Here is a 19,865-nt window from a genome sequence, read left to right as displayed (position 1 = left end):
CGGAACTGTCCGCACCACTGCTTTGGAGATCATAAGAACTGCAGATCCAGTTTCTGCAAGAATGCAGGCAAAGAAAATGAAGGTAACATAATGGGTAGGTATAAACAGTGGACCCGGGGACCAAGGACTGCTGGGACCCTAATTTTATATACGTCACAGTGTTTATACAAGTCCCCAGTTTATACAAGTCCTGGGTCCTTGGTCCCAGGTCCAGGTTTTATATCAACCCAACATAGTGTACACACACCACTATACACCGTGCAGAGACAAATATAAGTCGGTCACCAGATATTTGCCATATAAATAGCCTCTGTGACAATTTTCCATACATATAACCTGTGTGTCAGACCATAAATCAGTTTGCTCACACATAACGTCCTAGCTATCAAAAGAAAAGTGATGGAGCCTAAGGATACAGTTTGTTTATGGCTTGCACTGCTAATCATATCTACTACTTGGTTACTAGGAGACACTTCATTCTTACAACCCCAAAGGGGGGTGGCCATGAATATAGAATATACTAGGCCTACTCCCATTCAATTAGCAATGTTACAGTAGCTCACAACAAGAGCTATGAATGATGTGAACAGTTGATACTAGAATTAATAATCTGACTCTTAGTTGAAATCTCCCACTCTGTCTGGATCCAGCCTGCACATATGACATGACAGGACATCATGACCAGTCTACTGCAAACTGTTATATTTGTCTCTGCTACACACAAACACACTACTAACAATGGCATGTCACATGTGGTGATTTACTAAATCAGTGTTCTCACACCATTAAATACACCACAAGACCCACAGTAATTATATCTACATGTGTAGGGAGGAGTTTATATCAACAAAGGGTAGTAATACATTTAGACCCTGAGGATTTTTCCATTCTAGTATGGCCCTGCTTCCAAAGTGTTTGAATAGAATAGTCACACCAGTATAGCACACAATATTCCCACAATTACATATTACCCACTTCTTACTTTGTTTTTACAGAATTATTTGAAATGATGCCAGCTGGATTGATTCAGGCGGTAGACACTCTAGCAGATCAAATTGTTTCAAAAGCTGCACAGTTGATCCCGTAATAAAACCACCAACCTGTGTGAAAACTACATGTCAATCCGCTGCAAGATGGACGGTGGAAAATATTTTAACCGCATACAATCTGGGTCTTTTCAGTATCGTTGCATGGCTGCTGCACTCAGAGTCCAATGTGGCCCTGATTGGATTGCACAAGTGTGGAGACGACTGGGCTTTAACATACCTGCACTGGATGTAGTGGACACACATGGTAACAGAAGAAAACGGAAACATACCTTGGACAGTGCTAGAAAAGTACTGGTAAAGTACAAGCGGCAACGGTTAATGAGTAAATTGGTCCCCAGCAATCAAGATACATCATATGGTGTTGCAGCAGCACAGGTAGATGTTACCATCGATGAATTGCAGGTGCTATGTAGAGAATATTTGCCTCGATTGGTGGTTACTGAGCAGCAGCAACAGCAGTTGGCTCTACGGACAACACAACAGGCTAATGATCCTTCAGGTGAGTGGGGAAAACAACGCAAGATACGGATAACAGCCTCTCATTTTGGTGAAGTGTGTAAGCGAAGAGCTGAGTTTGGTCCACTGACAGTCCGTATCTTGTATTCATCAACAAGGGAGACACCAGCAATGCGATATGGCTGCATCAAAGAAGGAATAGCCAGAGCTGCATACACTGAATACCTCAAATCAAAACACCATCCAGATGCCACTGTTACCATGACTGGGTTACATGTAGACCTGAAGGTAAAAGTATGAAATATGCATGCATGTAAATACTTTCACATTACAGGATTCATGGCTTGGAGCATCACCTGATGGATTGGTTTATGACCCATCAGCAGATGATCCCTTGGGGTTACTCGAGATCAAGTGTCCATTCCTAGCAAGAGATACATCAGTGAAAGATCTATGCCAGAAATCTTCTTTCTTTTTGACTGACACAAATGGAACGTATCACCTCAAACCCAAGCATAACTATTACTATCAAGTGCAAGGCCAGCTGCACATCTTATGGCGAAGTTGGTATGATTTTGTTGTGTACACACCTCATGACAGCCAGACCTTAGTAATTCATCGAATCTACTATGATGATAAGTTCTGGAACGAGGTTATGTACAAAAAGTTACAGAAATTTTACCTTAGCTCCATGCTGCCCGAACTCTGTCGTCCTCGGTATCCTTCAACGAAGAAAATAAGGCCTATGATAGATATTGAACCTATACTTAGGCCATAGCCCCGGCTAAGATGGTGTACTGCAACTCCAGTAGTGTTTTGTTAACTTGTTTACCTGTATCTCGATCCCACTAAGTGTATAAATCCGTATACATCAATGGTGAAATAGTCAGTTTTCTTACTTGGTTAGGTTAAAAATATTCACGGTGTAATACTAACGAGATTCACTTTACAAAACAGACCACGCTCGCTAACACCACATGCTTGGTCTCTTCATATGGCCCTATATGGTCATATAGACGCGCATCCATCGCGTGATCTTAATTATCCGGAATAAGACTGGGGCGCACACGATGGCTTGACATTTTGGGAAAAAACTGAAAAAGTACATGTCGTAGGCTATCAAAATTTGGCACAGTTCTGCTGTGAGCTATTATCTACAACTCTATGGATCGACATTTTGCAATATTACTTCTATAACTGTTTTATCTGCCATAATGGTACACTTGTGTACGTTTTTAGTAACTGTAGTGGTGCGTAGCACAAAAAGGAATCCATAGAAGTCTTCTACAAGGTGAGAAACTGCGGGAGCTGAAATAGTTAATTTCTACGTACTTTGATAGATGAGTTTTTAAACTGAATAGATTATTCTAAGTCGCTTTCATATCTTCGAATTTATATAGCGCAATCCTACCAAACTTTGCTCGCAGGCATAGTTGGTAGTAGGCTCCTTAAGTGTTGTGTTGAATCTTGGTTACGCCACGCAGAGGACGGGATACTAATACCCATGCATTTTCATTACGCACGTGCGCTACGCATTGTTTGTTACAGGTGCTAGTTTAATGGGCATTGTGTGGCTTCACATTATTACTTCAGCGCCACCTTAATCAGTTGTGATAATTTCAGTGCCATGTACTCGTAAGTTTAAATTTGGTGGTGAGATAGTTCTTTGGTGTAACAGCAGATGTCAAAAAGTTGATGCACGTATTTGCCGAAAGCGTGATTCAGACACTGGGTTATTAAAGTATCAGGAAAAAGAGGATGAGTTAGAGAGTATATTCAAGGCAGACATAATGACAAATACTCAGTTAAGGCTGTGGGCCAGAATGATCAGTTCTAGTATCCACAGTGACATGGATAATCCCCAGATGTTCCTGCGTTTCGTGGCAATCCAAAAAAAACCACGCAAGGAAACAGTCATAGAAGCCATTGCTGATGCTGCGGTCACTATGAAGGCATTCAGTGTGAATGACACTCCTGGTACATCTGGGGCTAGACACAGTATTATAGCAGGGATTTCTCCAGGTAAAACGGTAGATCTTTGTATGAAGAACTTTGAACAATTAAGATACCTGCAGAATCATTTTGATGATGGTATCTTAAACGAAAAAGAGTTCGCTAAACAAAAAACAACAACAATGTTTTGTCCACTTTACGTAAATTGCAAGTCTGTACTCTACTTATATCACTAGCTACCATAGTAGCTACATGATCTATTAGTACAATATTATGTGTATATCATCTTTGATAATAAGCTGTCAAATATTACTTAAATACAGTTGGTACAAAAATATTAATAATACAACCCACTCTCCGAAATCCAACCTTGGCCATCTTGTTGTGTAATAGTTGCAAACGCTTCCAACAGTGCAGTTTCCATGTCTGCTACATCTTCTATACCATTCAGTTTAAGTGATGTTTTTACTTTTGAAAATGCCAGTTCAATTGGCATAAAATCAGGTGAGTAGGGAGGGAGAAAATGGACTATTGCTCCAACTTCTTCGATCATTTTGACTACTTCACCAATGTGATGGATGAAACAATTATCCATGATGACTACACTGTGAGGATTGCTACCATCAAATGGCAACAAATGAGGCAATAGAGATTTCTCAACAAAGCTATAAAATGTGTCACCATCAGTTGTTCCCTTACAAGCCTTGCATCTAGTAAGCCACACATAGATATGAAGGCCAGTGTAGATATTCAGGATCGGCAACTGGTGATTCACTAATGGCTTTCCTCGCATGCTGTAACCATGTTTTCTTAATACATTTCTTCTGTCAGCTCCTGTTCCGTCCAAAAAGATCAACATCTCAGGATTGTATAGCATTGCCTCAAATACTCACTCCGCTGTAGAGCTATAATTCACAGTTTTTGCCTAGTAAAACTGCTTTGCTGTAGAAACCTACATATGTTGGCAATGTCAATCTGGATTAGTAACGTGAACAGCAACTGCTCTTGGATTTCATGGAGACTATTACTTGGTTTTTCCAATACAAGTTGTAAAACAAACAATTTGGCAACATCAGTCAGCTTCCTAGCAGCGGATATGAAGATTTAGCTATGCATCCAGTGTTTTAAAAAACGTGCACTATTCTATACACGGTAGATTTGTCTATGTTTAAATTCTTAGCTACTCGTATCTCAGCACTGTACCCCAATCCTTCTCTCTGCCAAATTATATGCCATCGTAGATCCTCACCATTAGCAGAAGACCACATCTGCTCACATGAAGCCATATTGCACATGCACAGTATGGCTTCATGTGAACATGGCTTCAAAATTCGAATTGTAAGAACTTCGCAATTTGCTGTACTGCTGATTGCATGAATCTTTAAAAATTGTGTGACATATGCATGCACATACAGGACTCATTTTTTTCATTTCACGGAATAAGGTGCTAACGTCGAGGTAGATACCTACATCATGCCTCAGGCTGCTGTACACGTGACAAATCTCTGTAATACGCTTTAACAGGTATGGTAGGATAGGTTATTTCACTTCGAGAACAGCCAAACAAAGCGCATGAAAGCAAACACGCACACGCAACCACACTACGCATGTTGCACGAAATTGCAAGAAGTGCTGAAACCCCTGTATTCATGAGCAGCTTGAATTTTTATTGCACATGCGCATATTGCATTTCCATTTGTGACAACGAACTGGAAAACCACTGTACTATATTTTTCCAAGATCTTGGGGATATACAAAGCACCACGTGCTAACAATGCGCACGTATATGGCAAGGTGGCTTGCAAGGTGAGTGCTGATTCAGTTTCACACATCATTATATGCTGTTCAGTATGATTAATGAACAGTAGAAGACTACCACAAGTTATTGACAGTACAGTGTTTGTAACTGTACAGTATAACCACACGGTTTTTAACTCCAAATTTCGTAACTCGCATGCATGCACACTAGCGCATGGCACTTTGTACACCACAAGATCTTGGAAAAATACCGTTGTTTTCCAGTTCGTTGTCACAAACGAAAATAAGATCTGCACGTGCAGTAAAAATTCAAATCTTTTCGTGAATATTTACCGGATAACAGTACCAGTAAATGAATAGAATCTGTTGATAAAAGATAGTGAATCATTCACCTTTTGATTATAAGCGTCTGCTACGATGTTTAGAACATATTTACATAACGAACCGGAAAATTATGGTACAGTAGTTGCAAAGACAATGCAATTTCCTGTATTGCAGTGACCCTAACACACACAAATTACCTTGTACAATCACGCTCGACTATTTCAGACGGCTGGTCACTTCGCCTCACATGCCTCATAGGGTCCTTTAATGTACACATCGGATTTCAAATTCATAGGCACGTACGATACCTGACATACAACAATTACATACAGATTAACACTTAAGTGCTTACCCACGACAACTAATAGAACAGGCAACCCAAACCATTTCCCAAGCCATAGGTGTGTAAAGGATCTATGCCCAAGCTGAATCGAGAAAGCGAGTTCCAGCCCTGTCACGTGACAACGCAATCAGCAAAAACCCGCGAAAAGTGTAAAATGGCGCCACGTGCGGATGACAGAAAAGCGTTCAGCCAGCAAACTTCGGTCGTGCATTCGACAGGAGAAGCTAATTATGCAGTTTGTTTAATCTTGAATCTCGTGGGTTAAAACTATTTCCGTGTTAATATTGAGCAAGAATTCGCTTTGCTGTGGGAAAAGGAGGAAGAGTGCACAGAATCTCAGTCAACGAAAGTGAAAAGGTTTGTACGTAGTACGTTTAGAATCTATATTGAAGGCGTCTACTAGTCTCACGTAGCAGACCCAGACCTTTACCTTTTCTAGGTGTGTGTGTGTGTGTGTGTGGGCTTTTCCCGCCCACACACAAAGAAAATGCAGTGGTCTGGTGTTTAATACTGTGAAACAAAGTTGTACTCACTTGTTATTGTTTGGTGTCATGCAGTGTTACATAGTAAATAAATGCACCTATCAGTGTTTGTACTCTTCTACCATAATGGATGAATTTCATAATAACAAAAGTTGCCCCTAGCAGCCTGAATTTTACAATATTTATAGGGGTAAATGTCTATATTAACATCTCAAAATTTTAAAAGGATAACATACATAGGTCATGAGATTTAACATTTTAAAGTTTGTTATTTTTCCATACATTGTCTATGAGAGCAACAGTTGCCCCTTCTGGGCAATCACATAAATAAAGTGTGGGAAAACAACAAATTCAATTAATGTCATTTCTCAATTTAACATTATTTGTAAGTGTGAATCTCAAAATTAACCTCTCCAAATTTTAAAATGATAGAGTATATAGATCACAAGATATGACATTTTGAAATTTGTGGTTTTCCCATACATTATCCATGTGATTGCCCAGAAGGGGCAACTGTTACCCCCTCCCATAGATAATGTATGGTAAAAGTGCAAACCTTAAAATGTTTATTGTGTAGCATTTAGTACTGAACAAGAATACCATATGTTTGTTGAATTATCATTGGTACTGGCAGGTACATGTTAGCGAATATTTCGGCAGCAGCATTTTTGCAGCATCGCTACCAGCTAACTTAACATAGCCTCTATGCCACAACCAAATAAATGTTTGATAGACTGAAATGAATTTTTAGCCAAAGACTTGTTCGACTTGGAATTGCCCAAAGTAGCACCTGTTTCTGTCTATCAAAACAGTCTGAATATATAGTGAAACATTGGATATATGATATGGTTACCTAAAGGCACTCTACCTGCTACAAGTAAAGTTAAGAACAGCAAACAACCGATCCTACACTTTTTACTTCTTCAGGAAACTTGCCCAACCGTTATGAAACACAATACTTCACCTTTTAACTCAAATCTTATTATGTTGGCTGTTGTTTGCTACTCGCCAGTATCCATAACCAGTCCAGCCTCCAATTAGTATAGGTGGTTAGTAACCCAGCTGTAACCACCAAACACATATTTGTAGCTTACAAGAAATGCAAAATGTTCCACCTGTAACAACAACAGATGGTCTATGACATCACTAAGTAAATAATACTGGCGTTCAATACATGGTTCAATGTTATCTATGCTGCTACTAATATGTGGGGCACAATTTCCCCACCTTGTGCCCCTACTATTCCCATTACTTTTTGTATGGGACACAAAGGCAGACATTCACCAAAAGTGGGAAAAAGACATTCAATTTATGGTAGTACTGTTTTAAGTAGGTATTGCTCCTAAAATATATGTGCACCACCAAACATTTCACTGCCAAAAATCACCCTAGAAACATCTTACATACCTTTACAGAATAATGTTAGCCAGCCTGTCTGACCACATTCACTAGACCTGAGGCCAAATAAAGCAGTATACACTCATCATTTTCCAAACTTACCAGTGGGATATGCCTTTTGGGGTTCCGACATGCCTTCTGCTCCTTGTCTTTCCTTTATCCTCAATCAGGCTGGTCATCATCTTCAAGCAACAAAACCACATCCAGGTGTTAATTTTCCATGTCAACACTTGAGCAGCACATTTACTAATACAGCAGTCACTCTAATAGAACAGTCACATGTATGCTATAACACAATACTGTATGTTAGGCCAACGTTTATCAATACCTTGTTTCCTGTCCTCTATTTAGCATCAAGCAGGGGAGGGTGGGAGGTTATTATTAATCAAACTTCATTATTCTCTTAAAATGTATAAAACTAAATATAAAATAGCTACAAAACTGTAAAAGTACAAGTTCCATGCTTTGGTAGCAGGCTTTTTGATTGGATTAACCCCTGATCATTACACATAGGTAGGTAATTAGAGTCATCAGTAGAGGTTACATCACATCCACAGTTGAAACATATAGGTTCAAACCCATAAGAGTAGTACAATTTTTCAATCATATCGTTGCACCTGTGATCTTTTATACAAACATTCTTCAGCCTTCCAGGGAATTCCAAATCTAAAAGCAAAGCTCCACAAGTAGAGGCACTCTTCCAAAATCTTCTCAAGGTTTGAAACCTCTTCTATGTGTAAGTTTGTGCTTACAAAAGATGAGATGCCACTGGTCACAGTCTCCACATTGTACTAAAACACCGATGTTTTCTTTTACATGCTGTTGGCTAGGGGTAATTCCAATTACCGCTCTTGTAGGTTTTCTTGTTGTACTCAAAGAAGGTCTATATTGTTCAGGTTTAATACCAACATAGGTCTTCAGCAATTGAGCACATTTAAAATCGTCTTAAACTGCAATGGTATCAAACCAGCCAACTTTTATTGCACAAAATAAATCAACAAATGACTGATCTTTGTCATACAGTTCTGCTGGCGACCAAAAGTTACTATCTGAACACTAATGAAGCAGACACTGGGCAGCAAAAATATTAGATGATGAATTGATAATTTGAGTGTATTTCAAAATATGAAATACATAATTACTGATGCGGTAGCGAATACTTGATGCAGGTGGTGGACAGGAAACAAGGTAATGATAAATGTTGGCCTTAGGGCTCTCAGTTTTGATTAATTTATTAGTCATCGATTACTAAATTGATTATTCGATTAATCTATATGTAGAGAGCACCATGTATATAACATCAGCTACACACCTAATCAATACCGTACACAGTATGGTAGTGGTAGTCGCCACATAGCATAGTGTTATAGTGGGTAAAAAGGAGAGAGCTCAGCAGCTGATAAGTAGTTAGGTTACAATTAGTAGTTTAGCTGGCAACACTAGCTATCGTTAGCATTTACAGGCTGCAATTAAGGGCTTATAGGATCTGTCATGGATGTTGTTGACTAATGGTGAGCCAACCAATAGTGATAGTAATGCTTCATTCTCTTACTAAAAATTGTTCCCTTACTATATTGATCATGTGTGTATACTACACGAATAATTGATTACAAATGATTATTCAATTGTATATTTTCATAGATCTAACAACTATACTGTAATGCCATCATTCATCTCTTGTTTCACTGCTTTTATCGCTTGGATCCCTACTTCAATTTTAAATTATTAAATATACTATAATTATTGTAGTGGGACAAAAACACTGATAGATGCCTAATATGTCATTGCTATTGTGGCTTCTGATTAGTTGTGTCAATTCAGTTTCATTTATGTCTAAAAATAAATCCAATGGAGTTTTGTACTCTTTGGTACAGCTGTATCCCTTTATTAGAAATTCTATGCTTTCTTAAATCATCTGTTGAACCTCACCAGTCAACTATGTACTTGCCAGCTTCTTGGAGCAACTATCCACTTTCTTGTGGAGGTGGTAGTGATACAAACATTTCCACTTTGCCAGAATTCTGCCACATTTGACTCACCCAACAGTATCTGAGCCAGTGATGCCAAAGCAATGTGATAGTGATCACCCTATCTGATAAGTCTGTCACTCACCACTTCTCTGATAGTGTTCAACCACACTTGATGCCTCTCCTCTGGTTGTAACGAGGAGTCTATTGAATTAAATAATTGTAATGTGCTTTGTGGTCTTTCAGTGCTACAAAAACTGTAACCCCACTTTCATCAATGTTATATATTTGCTCTTGGGAATTGTAGTGTTCCCTCATAGCTACCATCATCTCTTGTGTTTCACTACTTATCATCACTGGAACCTACTACATTTTTAAATTAATATTTTTTATTGTACTACAACAATATATACCTACATAATAGCGAATTACAGCAATAGTAAGTAATATAGTAAGTATTAAGTATAGCATAATAACTAAAACACAAATGAAAAAAAGGAAAAAACAAAAGACATTTGGTGGAGTTTATACCCGCAGACCGCAGTGAAGGAGACCTTAGCATTAAAGTTGAACTTTGTAATATATAAACTTTATACTATAGTTTTGTACCGTGTGGTAATACAACTAGGGTTTTCACAGGAGCTGGCACTGGTATATTCATGGGAGCTGGCACTGGTGAATTCACCTGATGGTGTATTGAAGGGGGCTGGCACTGGTGCATCCATGAGAGCTGCATTCACGAGAGCTGGCACTGGTGGATTCACGAGAGCTGGCACTGGCAGGTTCACGGGAGCTGGCACTGGTGGAGTCACTGGAGCTGACACCGGTGTATTCAACGGGTACAATCACAACAGGAAGAACTAACTATAGTGAAGACAAAAGTTTTTATCAATACTACTAGCCATCTTATCATTACCATCACAATCAGAGTTGTCATCACACAGTATTGACAACTCTGCCTCTGAAATATTCGAAATATCTATTACATCAATGATAAGCTACTTGGTAGAAAGAAATTTGTGATATACCTGCATTGTCTTCTTCCATGGTCCAGCTGATGATAGTGATAACCTCTAGTCTAGCTGACTAATTTCTTTCAGAAAAATAACAAACTGATAAAAACCAGGAGCTGAACTGGTTCCCAGGAAATATAACATTTTTAATGGAAATACTAAATTAGCCAATAAGAGAGCATTGTAAACATATGTAGAGTTTTCTGGTTGGAGAGAAATTTTCTTAGCAACAGGGTGATTTAGGTGATTTTCAAGGCAACTATGTTGTAATTGTAAGGGTACAATTAATAGGATAAACAACTTATAAACTTGAGAAAGGTTACTCCTATCAGCTGCAACACTAAGATAACTTGCTCTAAACTATTTAGTGATGAAATATAAGAACATTGTGTATTGCAGTACATTCTGGTTATGATAAACAAAGAAATCCTAGATATCACAGAGAATTTCGGTTTTGCAAGTTTAATGTTTTAATGAATTGTTTATGGAATAATCACTGAGTTTACTAAAGGCGTATGTAGATTGGTAAGCTTGCTTGTAGATTGGTTACTCTGTGTAGAGTGTAATGGGAGCATGGTCTGTATTTGAAAATGAACAGAACGATTGGTGAATGTAATGTTCTTATCCTCATATAATCAACCCAACACAACACATGTACAACAAGCTGTACAGCCATCAAGCATGAAAAGATTCAGGTGTACAAGAATGTCTGTTCTGCTTCAGATAACACATCAACGTTTGGGTCATCAACAATCACCCATTCACCTTCTGACTCCAGAGCCCCCAAAAGGAAAGCCATGATGTGTGCAGATGCAACCAGATCCACTTCCCGGCCGTCCCAACCTATCCGGACAGCACCCCTATGGTTGGCAATTGCTAGGAGACCAAGCTGGTCTGAAGTAAGGATAGCCTGCCCGACTAGTGAATAAGCTATAGCACAAGTTCTCAACATTTTCAACTCTTACAATATATAAAGGATAACAAAATTCTTTCCATCTGAGTGGTTTTCGTGTGGCCAAATCTAAGTCCTACATGCTGGCACGTATTAATCAATCCCCACAATCAATTTTGGCCTTAACTTGTATATACTGTAATAGCTGCCTAGTTATTGTACTTTAGAAAGCAGTATGAATAATTCTCTTTGATGTTGACACAGTTAATGAGGTAATTAATACCACTTAGAGACCTGAGGTGAGGGCTCTAAGTTTCATTTAGAGACCTGGTGTCACGTGATGTGGTAAAAACCACCAACCCTACCCACAATTACAAGTGTAATACTTCAGATTCTTTCACAAAGAGTACAAGGTAAACAAACTACTAAACAAGTTACAGTTTATGGTAAGCAAACTTATATAGGATGAAGTCAACCAAGTTACTAGAGTAAAACTAGAGGTTAATGTTCACAGTAATATTTGATCCTCCACTGACATTAATGGATGGCAAGTTTCCTGGCACTTTCTTTGTACCAGGAAGTGACTGTTCTGTTGCTGGATTATCACATGTTTTAGACCCACCAATGACACTACCAGATGGTACCTCTCCATAGGATACCTTTGGACCATCTAGTGACTTTTCTGCTGCTTTGTCTACATTACTAGTGGCAGAGTTTAGTACATCAGAGGTTATCTCCTGTAATTTTTCCACTTTCCTTTTGTAAGTACGGACACCACTAACAGACGAATGGCCAGTCCTTGCCATTATCAGCTGTTCATCGATACCAGCACTATACAGCCTTGTAGCTGTTGACACTTTTAAAGAGTGGTTTGTGTACTGCCCTTCATATCCCGCTGCCTTCATCAAATGGGGAATTGTATTTTGTAGCGTATTGTGCCCAAGTGGAGTGGTTGAAAACCATACCTCACCTTTGGGCACTCTGAGTGGTGTCAAGTAAAAGGCTGAGTCCGGTCGATTAACTGGACAGCGTCGATTATATTCTTTATACAGCCGCACAAAACACCTTGAAGGATCACTCAGGTTAGCATACTGTGTAACTTCTTTAGGGACCTTTCTCATATGTTTGATACCACCCTGGTTAGTTTTAGACTTATCTTCTTGGTAAAAGAGATAGTCGACCACCTGGGGGCTCAAACAGTTTCACTTGAGAATTAACATGTCGAAGTCTGCGGTGTTCTTGACCACTCCGTAGAGCAAAAAATAGACCCATTTGATACACCATCGTATCAACAAGTGCTTGTGCGCTATGATCTCCAAGTAATCAGCTCTTTGCAGTGAACAACATAACTGATTCAGGCTTAATGGAGGATACAATTCGCCATCTTGACATCGAACTTCCGTAACAAAGTAGCACATGAACGAGTCTATGTCACTATGCTGAGCAGCTACAACAAACTCACTGGGTATCACAACATCACTATTATTGCAGTTCCTTGCTAAAGCCCAGTCCTGCCATACTCTTACACCCCATTCTGTTTGTGCTCTTGTTTTATCTGGTACAGCACTTTTTCTTAACTGGTCCATTTGATGTTCATTAAGTGGAGTTGCAAAGTGCACCTGTGTGGCTTTTAGGCTTAATGGCTTTAGTGAATTATGGCCCACCTGTTTTTGTTTAGCAAGCTATTCCTGCACTTGGTGAGATAGTCCATCCTCCTGTCTGCTTCGTGGTAAACCACCATCATTAGTACTGTCAGCAAAAAAGTATCTGATTTCATCATCAGTCATATTAAACTCGAATTTAGCGATGTCTAGATCAAGCTCCACACAACTTAATTGCTGGGTGGAGAGACTGTCACACTCAGCTAGAGGCGGAGAATCCCATCCACTTGGGGCAAATGAATTCAGTTCTTGTGGTTTTCCATTAGTTAGCAAGCGTAAAAACTTACTAGAGCAATTTCTGCAGTCGCCAATTACTACAAAAGGAATCTGGAAACACGCACACGCCAGGATCATTGTCACAGCTAAAGCCTGTATTCGCTTTCATCGTGCTCCCACTTTTGCTGTGCTACTGCTTTCTAAATAGGTTAGATCCCCCCTGTCGGTTTTTAGTAGGGTGACACGCCTCGTGCTTGGTTTGGTCACTTCGGCGGGCCATTAATTAGTGACCTCTGCTCCGCCTCGGTCACTAATGAACGACCCGCCTCAGTGACCAAACCGCGCCCTCGGGTTGTCAACCCTACTAAAAAACCTCCAGTGGGTATCTAACATACACGTAGCCTGGGCAAAAGCTACATTTCAAGGTGGCTCCTTTTTTTCTGATGTGTGAAAGTGTTTTGTATGGAGATCATATTACAGCAATATGATGTTTGTAACATACCGTAGTCATGAATCTTTAACAATAATGTTTACATAATTATCCTGTTATAGCAGCTGAAAGGAGTTTGCTTACATTGTTTATTACAACTTTCTCATTTGTTAACATTGTGTAGTAGTATATTAACAGCACAGCTGGAATATTTCTGGCACCATGCTTATCTAAACACATAATGAAGAATGACACATTTGTTGTGCATTAATATTCTCACTTTGACTATATAATTGTAGCTCTGTAATAATTTAGCCCCTGCTTGTATATGTAGTACAACATGAATTGTTTTTGCGAAGAGTGAGGGTCATCTTGTCGCGTTCTGCTTGGTAGCTGGTTATTACCAAGAACTAAAAGCCATTTACTAAACTCAATTTCATCATGATGTACTCTCGTGCACAGGAAAATATTTGGTGTTTCCAGTTTGGGAATTGCGTTGAGATTTTAGACATTCCCAATGTGAAATCCCAATAATGGAAATGCAGAACACAAACCAGTTAGGGAAGTTTATACTGACCCAAATTGGGAAACTATAAAGGAAACGTACTATCATAGTTTGAGAGAATATTGTGTTGTACAAGTTGGAAATCATTTAGTTCCATTTTGGTTTAATTTTTCCAGTGAAATTCTGAGTTGGGAAACTATGGCATTATTTATTCCAAAATGGAAATTAAGATTTCCAGTATGGTATTAAAATAACACATTCTCATAATTGTATTTTACGACGTGGTATTTGGCAATACAACATTGTGAAATCTGTAAATCCTAATATGATTACAAAGTACTTTTAAAATAACCCATCCAAATAATCGTATTTTACGACTTGGTATTTGGCAGTGCAACATTGTGAAATCCATAAATACCAAAATGGTAATGGAGAACTCCAATGTGGTTTTACAATTATCCACTCTGTTAACAATAATTACGACTTAGTGTCTGGTAATATGACATGTGGCAGCAATAATATGTACAATGACAACATTATGGCAGCACACAATAACTAAAGATGTCTACATAACATGTATAATATGGGTCAGCAAGTCAACTTCTAGCTAAAAGGCGCCGTTTTTTGTTGCATCATCCCTACTCACATCCTTGAGTGTTCCTTTTATCACCACTATTTTGTTTTTTTAGCAGTGCCTTCGCAATGGGAATTAGCATCGCCTTCTAATCAAGGCCAGTGAGCCCTTTCACTTTCAATGGTGTCGCTGCAGCTAAAAGCGTTACTTCGAATGGTAATATGTGTAAATGTTGTGAAGTACATAAACATGAGTAGAATCCTGAGTCCTGGGTCCACTGTTTTTACCTACCCATCAACCCACGAGTTTGAAAATCTCTGTATCGTCTCTGTAAAACAAAGGGCATGTGAGATATGAGTGTTTGTTTATGACGCATTAAAATGGACATTATCGTCGTCTTTTCTTCGCTGTTTATGGCTGATATAAGGCAAGTCATACCCATCAACGGATTCGCCTTTCCTGAATCTCTTCTTTACTTCTTGTTACAAAGCCATTACAAAGCCACGCGCAGTAGGCTTTCAGCTTTCATCTGATGCAACAAAATGAATTTTTGTAATAACCTTATGGCTTCTTTTCATATGGCTTCCAATTAGGCTGAATTAGCTGAGTTTCCTGTATTAGATCACCATAACCAGATATATGTAACCTAACTACACAAAGATAGGTAGTACGATTCTTGTTCACTAAAAAGTGATGGAGCATGCATATGGCTAATAACTTTGTTGCTTCCCCTTTGACATTTCATCCACTTTTTTGACTGACTCTCAAATATAATATTATAATGAGTTGGAATTTCAGTATATAGTAAATGATTTGCGTGATTTGCATTTGTATCAGTGTCCACTTTGTCACCATGATAAAAGTATGTGTTGTCACAGCAAGATAGTGGGTGGTTGAAATTCAAAGTCTCTGGGGCTCTGACATATCTTGCATCAGCAAATGTGTGTATTTCATCATGATTTAATTGTTCTGCATGGCCCTTATGAGATACTTCTACATTAATGTGAGCTCCATACTTCACTAATAGCCAGAGATTGTATGGGATAACCCATCAATTATCCACATCCACATTCATCACCTTCACTGATCTGCCATTTTATTCCAACGTTAATATTTGGGATAGCCATCTACTCTAATGTTGCTCTGGAAAGTTATTTCTTGGGATGATGTGTCTGTTAGTAGATTTCTCAAATTCACATGATATCAGCTATTGATTTGGTCTTTCTGGAAAATTTGCTATTGGTTCAATCTCAGCTTGCTTATCACGTATGAAGTGTCCCTTACAAGAATGTGCATGCAATTGGTATACATTCTGTATGCATACAGTTACTAAATTGTTTGCATAATATATATGTACTTGTGTACAAAAGGCTAGTTTTGGCCATTTTGTACACATACAACTGTTTGTAAATTTTATGTAAAATTTTGTATGCATACAAACTGTATGCATACTGTACATATTCAGTATGTATTCACTGCATTTGAATTGTATGTAATTTGTATTCAGTTGCATGCAAATTGTATGTATGCTATTTGGATTAGTGTATTGTTGTTAATAAAAATGAAATATAGGTAAACATAGTATATTATATATAAATGTGTTCGATCAACATCTTTAATCGTCATCATCATCAGTTCCTTTTTTTCCCCTTCTAGCTAGACATTGACAGCTGTTTACGACGATGTTGATTGCACTGTTTGTTACTATGCCAGGAAACCTTGGACTGAAATGTTCATGCATCAAGCCTAAATATACAACAGTTTATATAATTATCAGATAGATGGGTTCATACCTTTTATTGCGTCAAGTTTATTACTGTCAAGACCAGTGTATTTTGAACAACTGCACAAGATGCAGCCAGGATATCTGGGCCAAACACAATTGCCACAATCCTCCTAAGGGCTGGCTTCCATTCAATGCTCCCATCGGTGCAGTGCATTCTGATGGTTATCTTCTTCTCCCTTGTTATCTGAAGTACTGCCAGGTCATCTTGATCTCCTTCATTGTCAACCCTTCCCTGCCTTAGTTCAGCAAGTTGATCTTCAACTGTCTTAAGTCTATGATCCAAATCCTTAAGATTTTCATAAAGTTCAGAAACTGCAGGATCAGATCTACTGCTAGGTTGGGTTACGGTTGGAGGATAGCTCCTTGTGCTAGATGATTGTGGGTAAGCGGGATGGGATAAGGAATAAGGAGGGTAGGGTTGTTCCAGGAACTGGCGGAAGGAGTGTCATTCTGACTGCCAGCAGTTAAGGTGATGGTTCGGCTGGCTTCGCTGGCAGTTACAGTAATGATTTGGCTGGCTTGGCTGACAGTTACACTAGTTGTTCGGCTCGCCGTAGTGGTTCGGCTGGCTTGGCTGGCTGTTACAGTAGTGGTTCGGCTGGCTTGGCTGGCAGTTAAAGTAGTGGTTGCACTAACTGTGACAGTTTGGCTAGAACTATCGATAGATTCAGCTAATGAAGACATGAAATAGGTTTGTCTGCGACCTCTTGCAATGTTTGTACAACTGTGGGCAATTATAACCAGAAGAGTTAGAAAACAAGCTAGGTATCTTTGGTGAATGTTCAGCAATGTTATGATGGTGGCCATCAACATACCACAATGTATCACAAAGCTTTTTAGAAATGGTTCACCATATGCTTCTGGATCATCCACTTTATACCAAATTCTTTCATTAAAGAAATAAGATTATTGTATAGCCTGTCTTTGTTGGTTTTTACCACCACAACAAAGGGGAGCCCATTATCTCCTAGCTGCTTTTTTCGCTTGTGGTCGTTAGTGTATCTCAGCTTTCACCAACAGCTACTTGAAGGAGATTAGCTGCTTCTAGTTCTGAAGAAGGTGTAATAGTTCCAAACTTTCCTTTTTAATGGCACAAAACAACATCAGAAAACTCATGTCAGATTCTAGTGTTTCACTAATGGACCATGAAACCAGTCAACGCCCCAATGCCAATACCACACAAATGCTCAACAACATGGTGGCAGCAAAACAATGTAAGTCACATGATCACATAATGCAATAATAAATTTGCATGCAGCTACTAATATTACGCTGGTGATAGGAAACAGGGAATCTACAATTGGTGGCCTTAGACTTTTAGAGTAGGCTCATCATTCCCTTAAAGTATCATGTATATATAATGCACTATAAAATTGTACTAATTTTTTGTCTTACCAACTGCTATCACCTTAGCTCTATACATCCTTTTCTGTTTCTTCCATCTAATCGTGATGTTTTGACCTGGGGAAGCTACTCCTTTCGTGATTGTGTTACATCTAATCACGCTCTTCTTTCCATCCTCCCACACTACGTACGCGAATGTCGGGTCTTCCATTCTAAGCTACCGAAATACAAGTTAGCTACATGTAGATAATTGTGTAGCTACATATATGTACTTACCATTCGGTATACGTGAAGTTGTAAGGTTACAAGGGCTCCAATGCACTCAAAGCGCTTAATACTATGCCACACACACACACAAGAAGAAAACAGAACGATTAAGTCCAGGTGAAAACGTTAATGGCTTGCACCTTTTTAAAACTAAAGTTTGATTGGTTGTAGTAATGCGGGTATACAGCTATGTCTCCCACGCTCATCGTAGAATCGCAAAATGGCCAGCAACTGAGTTCCTCCCAAGGGAAAGTGCCAAGGTCCTTACCTGCAGTATTTGCGGACACGTAATCCCTTGACAGCAATGCCTCAGAGAACTCGGCTTTGTTACCGCGAATGGATAAATCAGCCATTACGTAAGGTTTTTTTAGTGTTAGCGGTAGTCATGTAGTTAATTGTCTACACGCAAAGGGCTATTTCTCGGGATTCTTAATAGAGGATTTTAGGGTTCAATCTTGAAATTAAAATTAATTTGCCACAATTTAAGACAGTTGGGCCCCAGCTATCCTAATGGTAAAAAATGGACAGGTCCCACCTGTACTGAAGCATAATCTAAAATTGAAGGTCTTGACTAGCACAATGACTAAATATTTGCGAAGTTGCACAGATTAGGAACATGCACAGTAAAAGAATACAAACTATGCCTAGCAGCTGTACATTTTCCCAATGTATTGGGTTTAGCAAATCTTCCCTTGTACGGAGGGGGTTTCTAGCTTATCAACTTTATCATGCAACTATACTTAGATATACCTATACTAGCTGTCAGGTGTGTGAAGTCATCAAATATGCTTATATTGCATCGGTGTAGTGACTAGCAAAGGGATTCATCCACAGATCAGTTTGAGAATTGATAGACTCCAGGACAAAAGTATAGTGTTATATTTACTCATAAACTGGAAAATCTGTTACATGCAGTCAGTGAATGTATGCTTGAACAACCAGTGGAAATAGATATGATAGAAACAACAGCTGATATAGAAGCAGATACAATTGAAGAGCATGCTGTAACTGAAGACCACATTGATACAATTACAATTGGAGAATGTACTGAAGTAGATGAAATTGAAGATCACATCGAACCATATGTGTTTGAAGGTTATTTTGATGCAGAAGACCACGAGAAATAGCAGATCATCAGCCTTTCTTTGATGAAAATGGTGGAGAAGTTTGTGGACGGGATCAAGATATTAACAGCGAGCGAGATTATGAAAGCAATCATGAAGCAGATCCAAATCAGTCATCAGATACCGCTGATGACAGTAATGAACCATTATACACAGGAACATCTATAACAGTTGGGATTACTATGACCTAGTATACACAGGAGCATCTATAACAGTTGGGATTACTATGACCCAGTATACACAGGAGCATCTATAACAGTTGGGGTTACTATGACCCTGCTACTAGCATTTATAATCCGACATAAGCTTACCAATGAAGCTGC

General features: G+C 38.9%; 2 protein-coding genes and 1 long non-coding RNA gene across 3 annotated transcripts; 1 reads left to right on the top strand and 2 right to left on the bottom strand.

The window, feature by feature from the left end:
• The first annotated feature begins 1,117 nt into the window (after positions 1–1,117).
• LOC136244142 (uncharacterized) lies at positions 1,118–2,283 on the top strand. Its single transcript, XM_066035658.1, has 2 exons — positions 1,118–1,793; positions 1,840–2,283. Exons 1-2 carry the CDS (start codon positions 1,134–1,136, stop codon positions 2,281–2,283), a joined length of 1,104 nt encoding a protein of 367 aa, XP_065891730.1. The 5' UTR covers positions 1,118–1,133.
• A 1,512-nt stretch (positions 2,284–3,795) lies between these two features.
• On the bottom strand, positions 3,796–4,335 carry LOC136244141 (uncharacterized). Its single transcript, XM_066035657.1, has one exon. It carries the CDS (start codon positions 4,333–4,335, stop codon positions 3,796–3,798), a length of 540 nt encoding a protein of 179 aa, XP_065891729.1.
• Positions 4,336–16,575: 12,240 nt separating this feature from the next.
• LOC136244666 (uncharacterized) lies at positions 16,576–19,141 on the bottom strand. The gene is made up of 3 exons (XR_010695502.1): positions 18,203–19,141; positions 16,815–18,145; positions 16,576–16,767 (listed from the first exon to the last, which is right to left on the bottom strand). It is a non-coding gene; the product is annotated as an uncharacterized lncRNA (long non-coding RNA).
• Positions 19,142–19,865: the final 724 nt, after the last annotated feature.

The sequence above is a fragment of the Dysidea avara genome, chromosome 14 (assembly GCF_963678975.1).
Source record: "Dysidea avara chromosome 14, odDysAvar1.4, whole genome shotgun sequence".
Classification (NCBI taxonomy): domain Eukaryota; kingdom Metazoa; phylum Porifera; class Demospongiae; order Dictyoceratida; family Dysideidae; genus Dysidea; species Dysidea avara.
The sequence above is the reverse complement of the archived record's forward strand: the minus strand, read 5'-3'. Positions and strand labels throughout refer to the sequence as shown.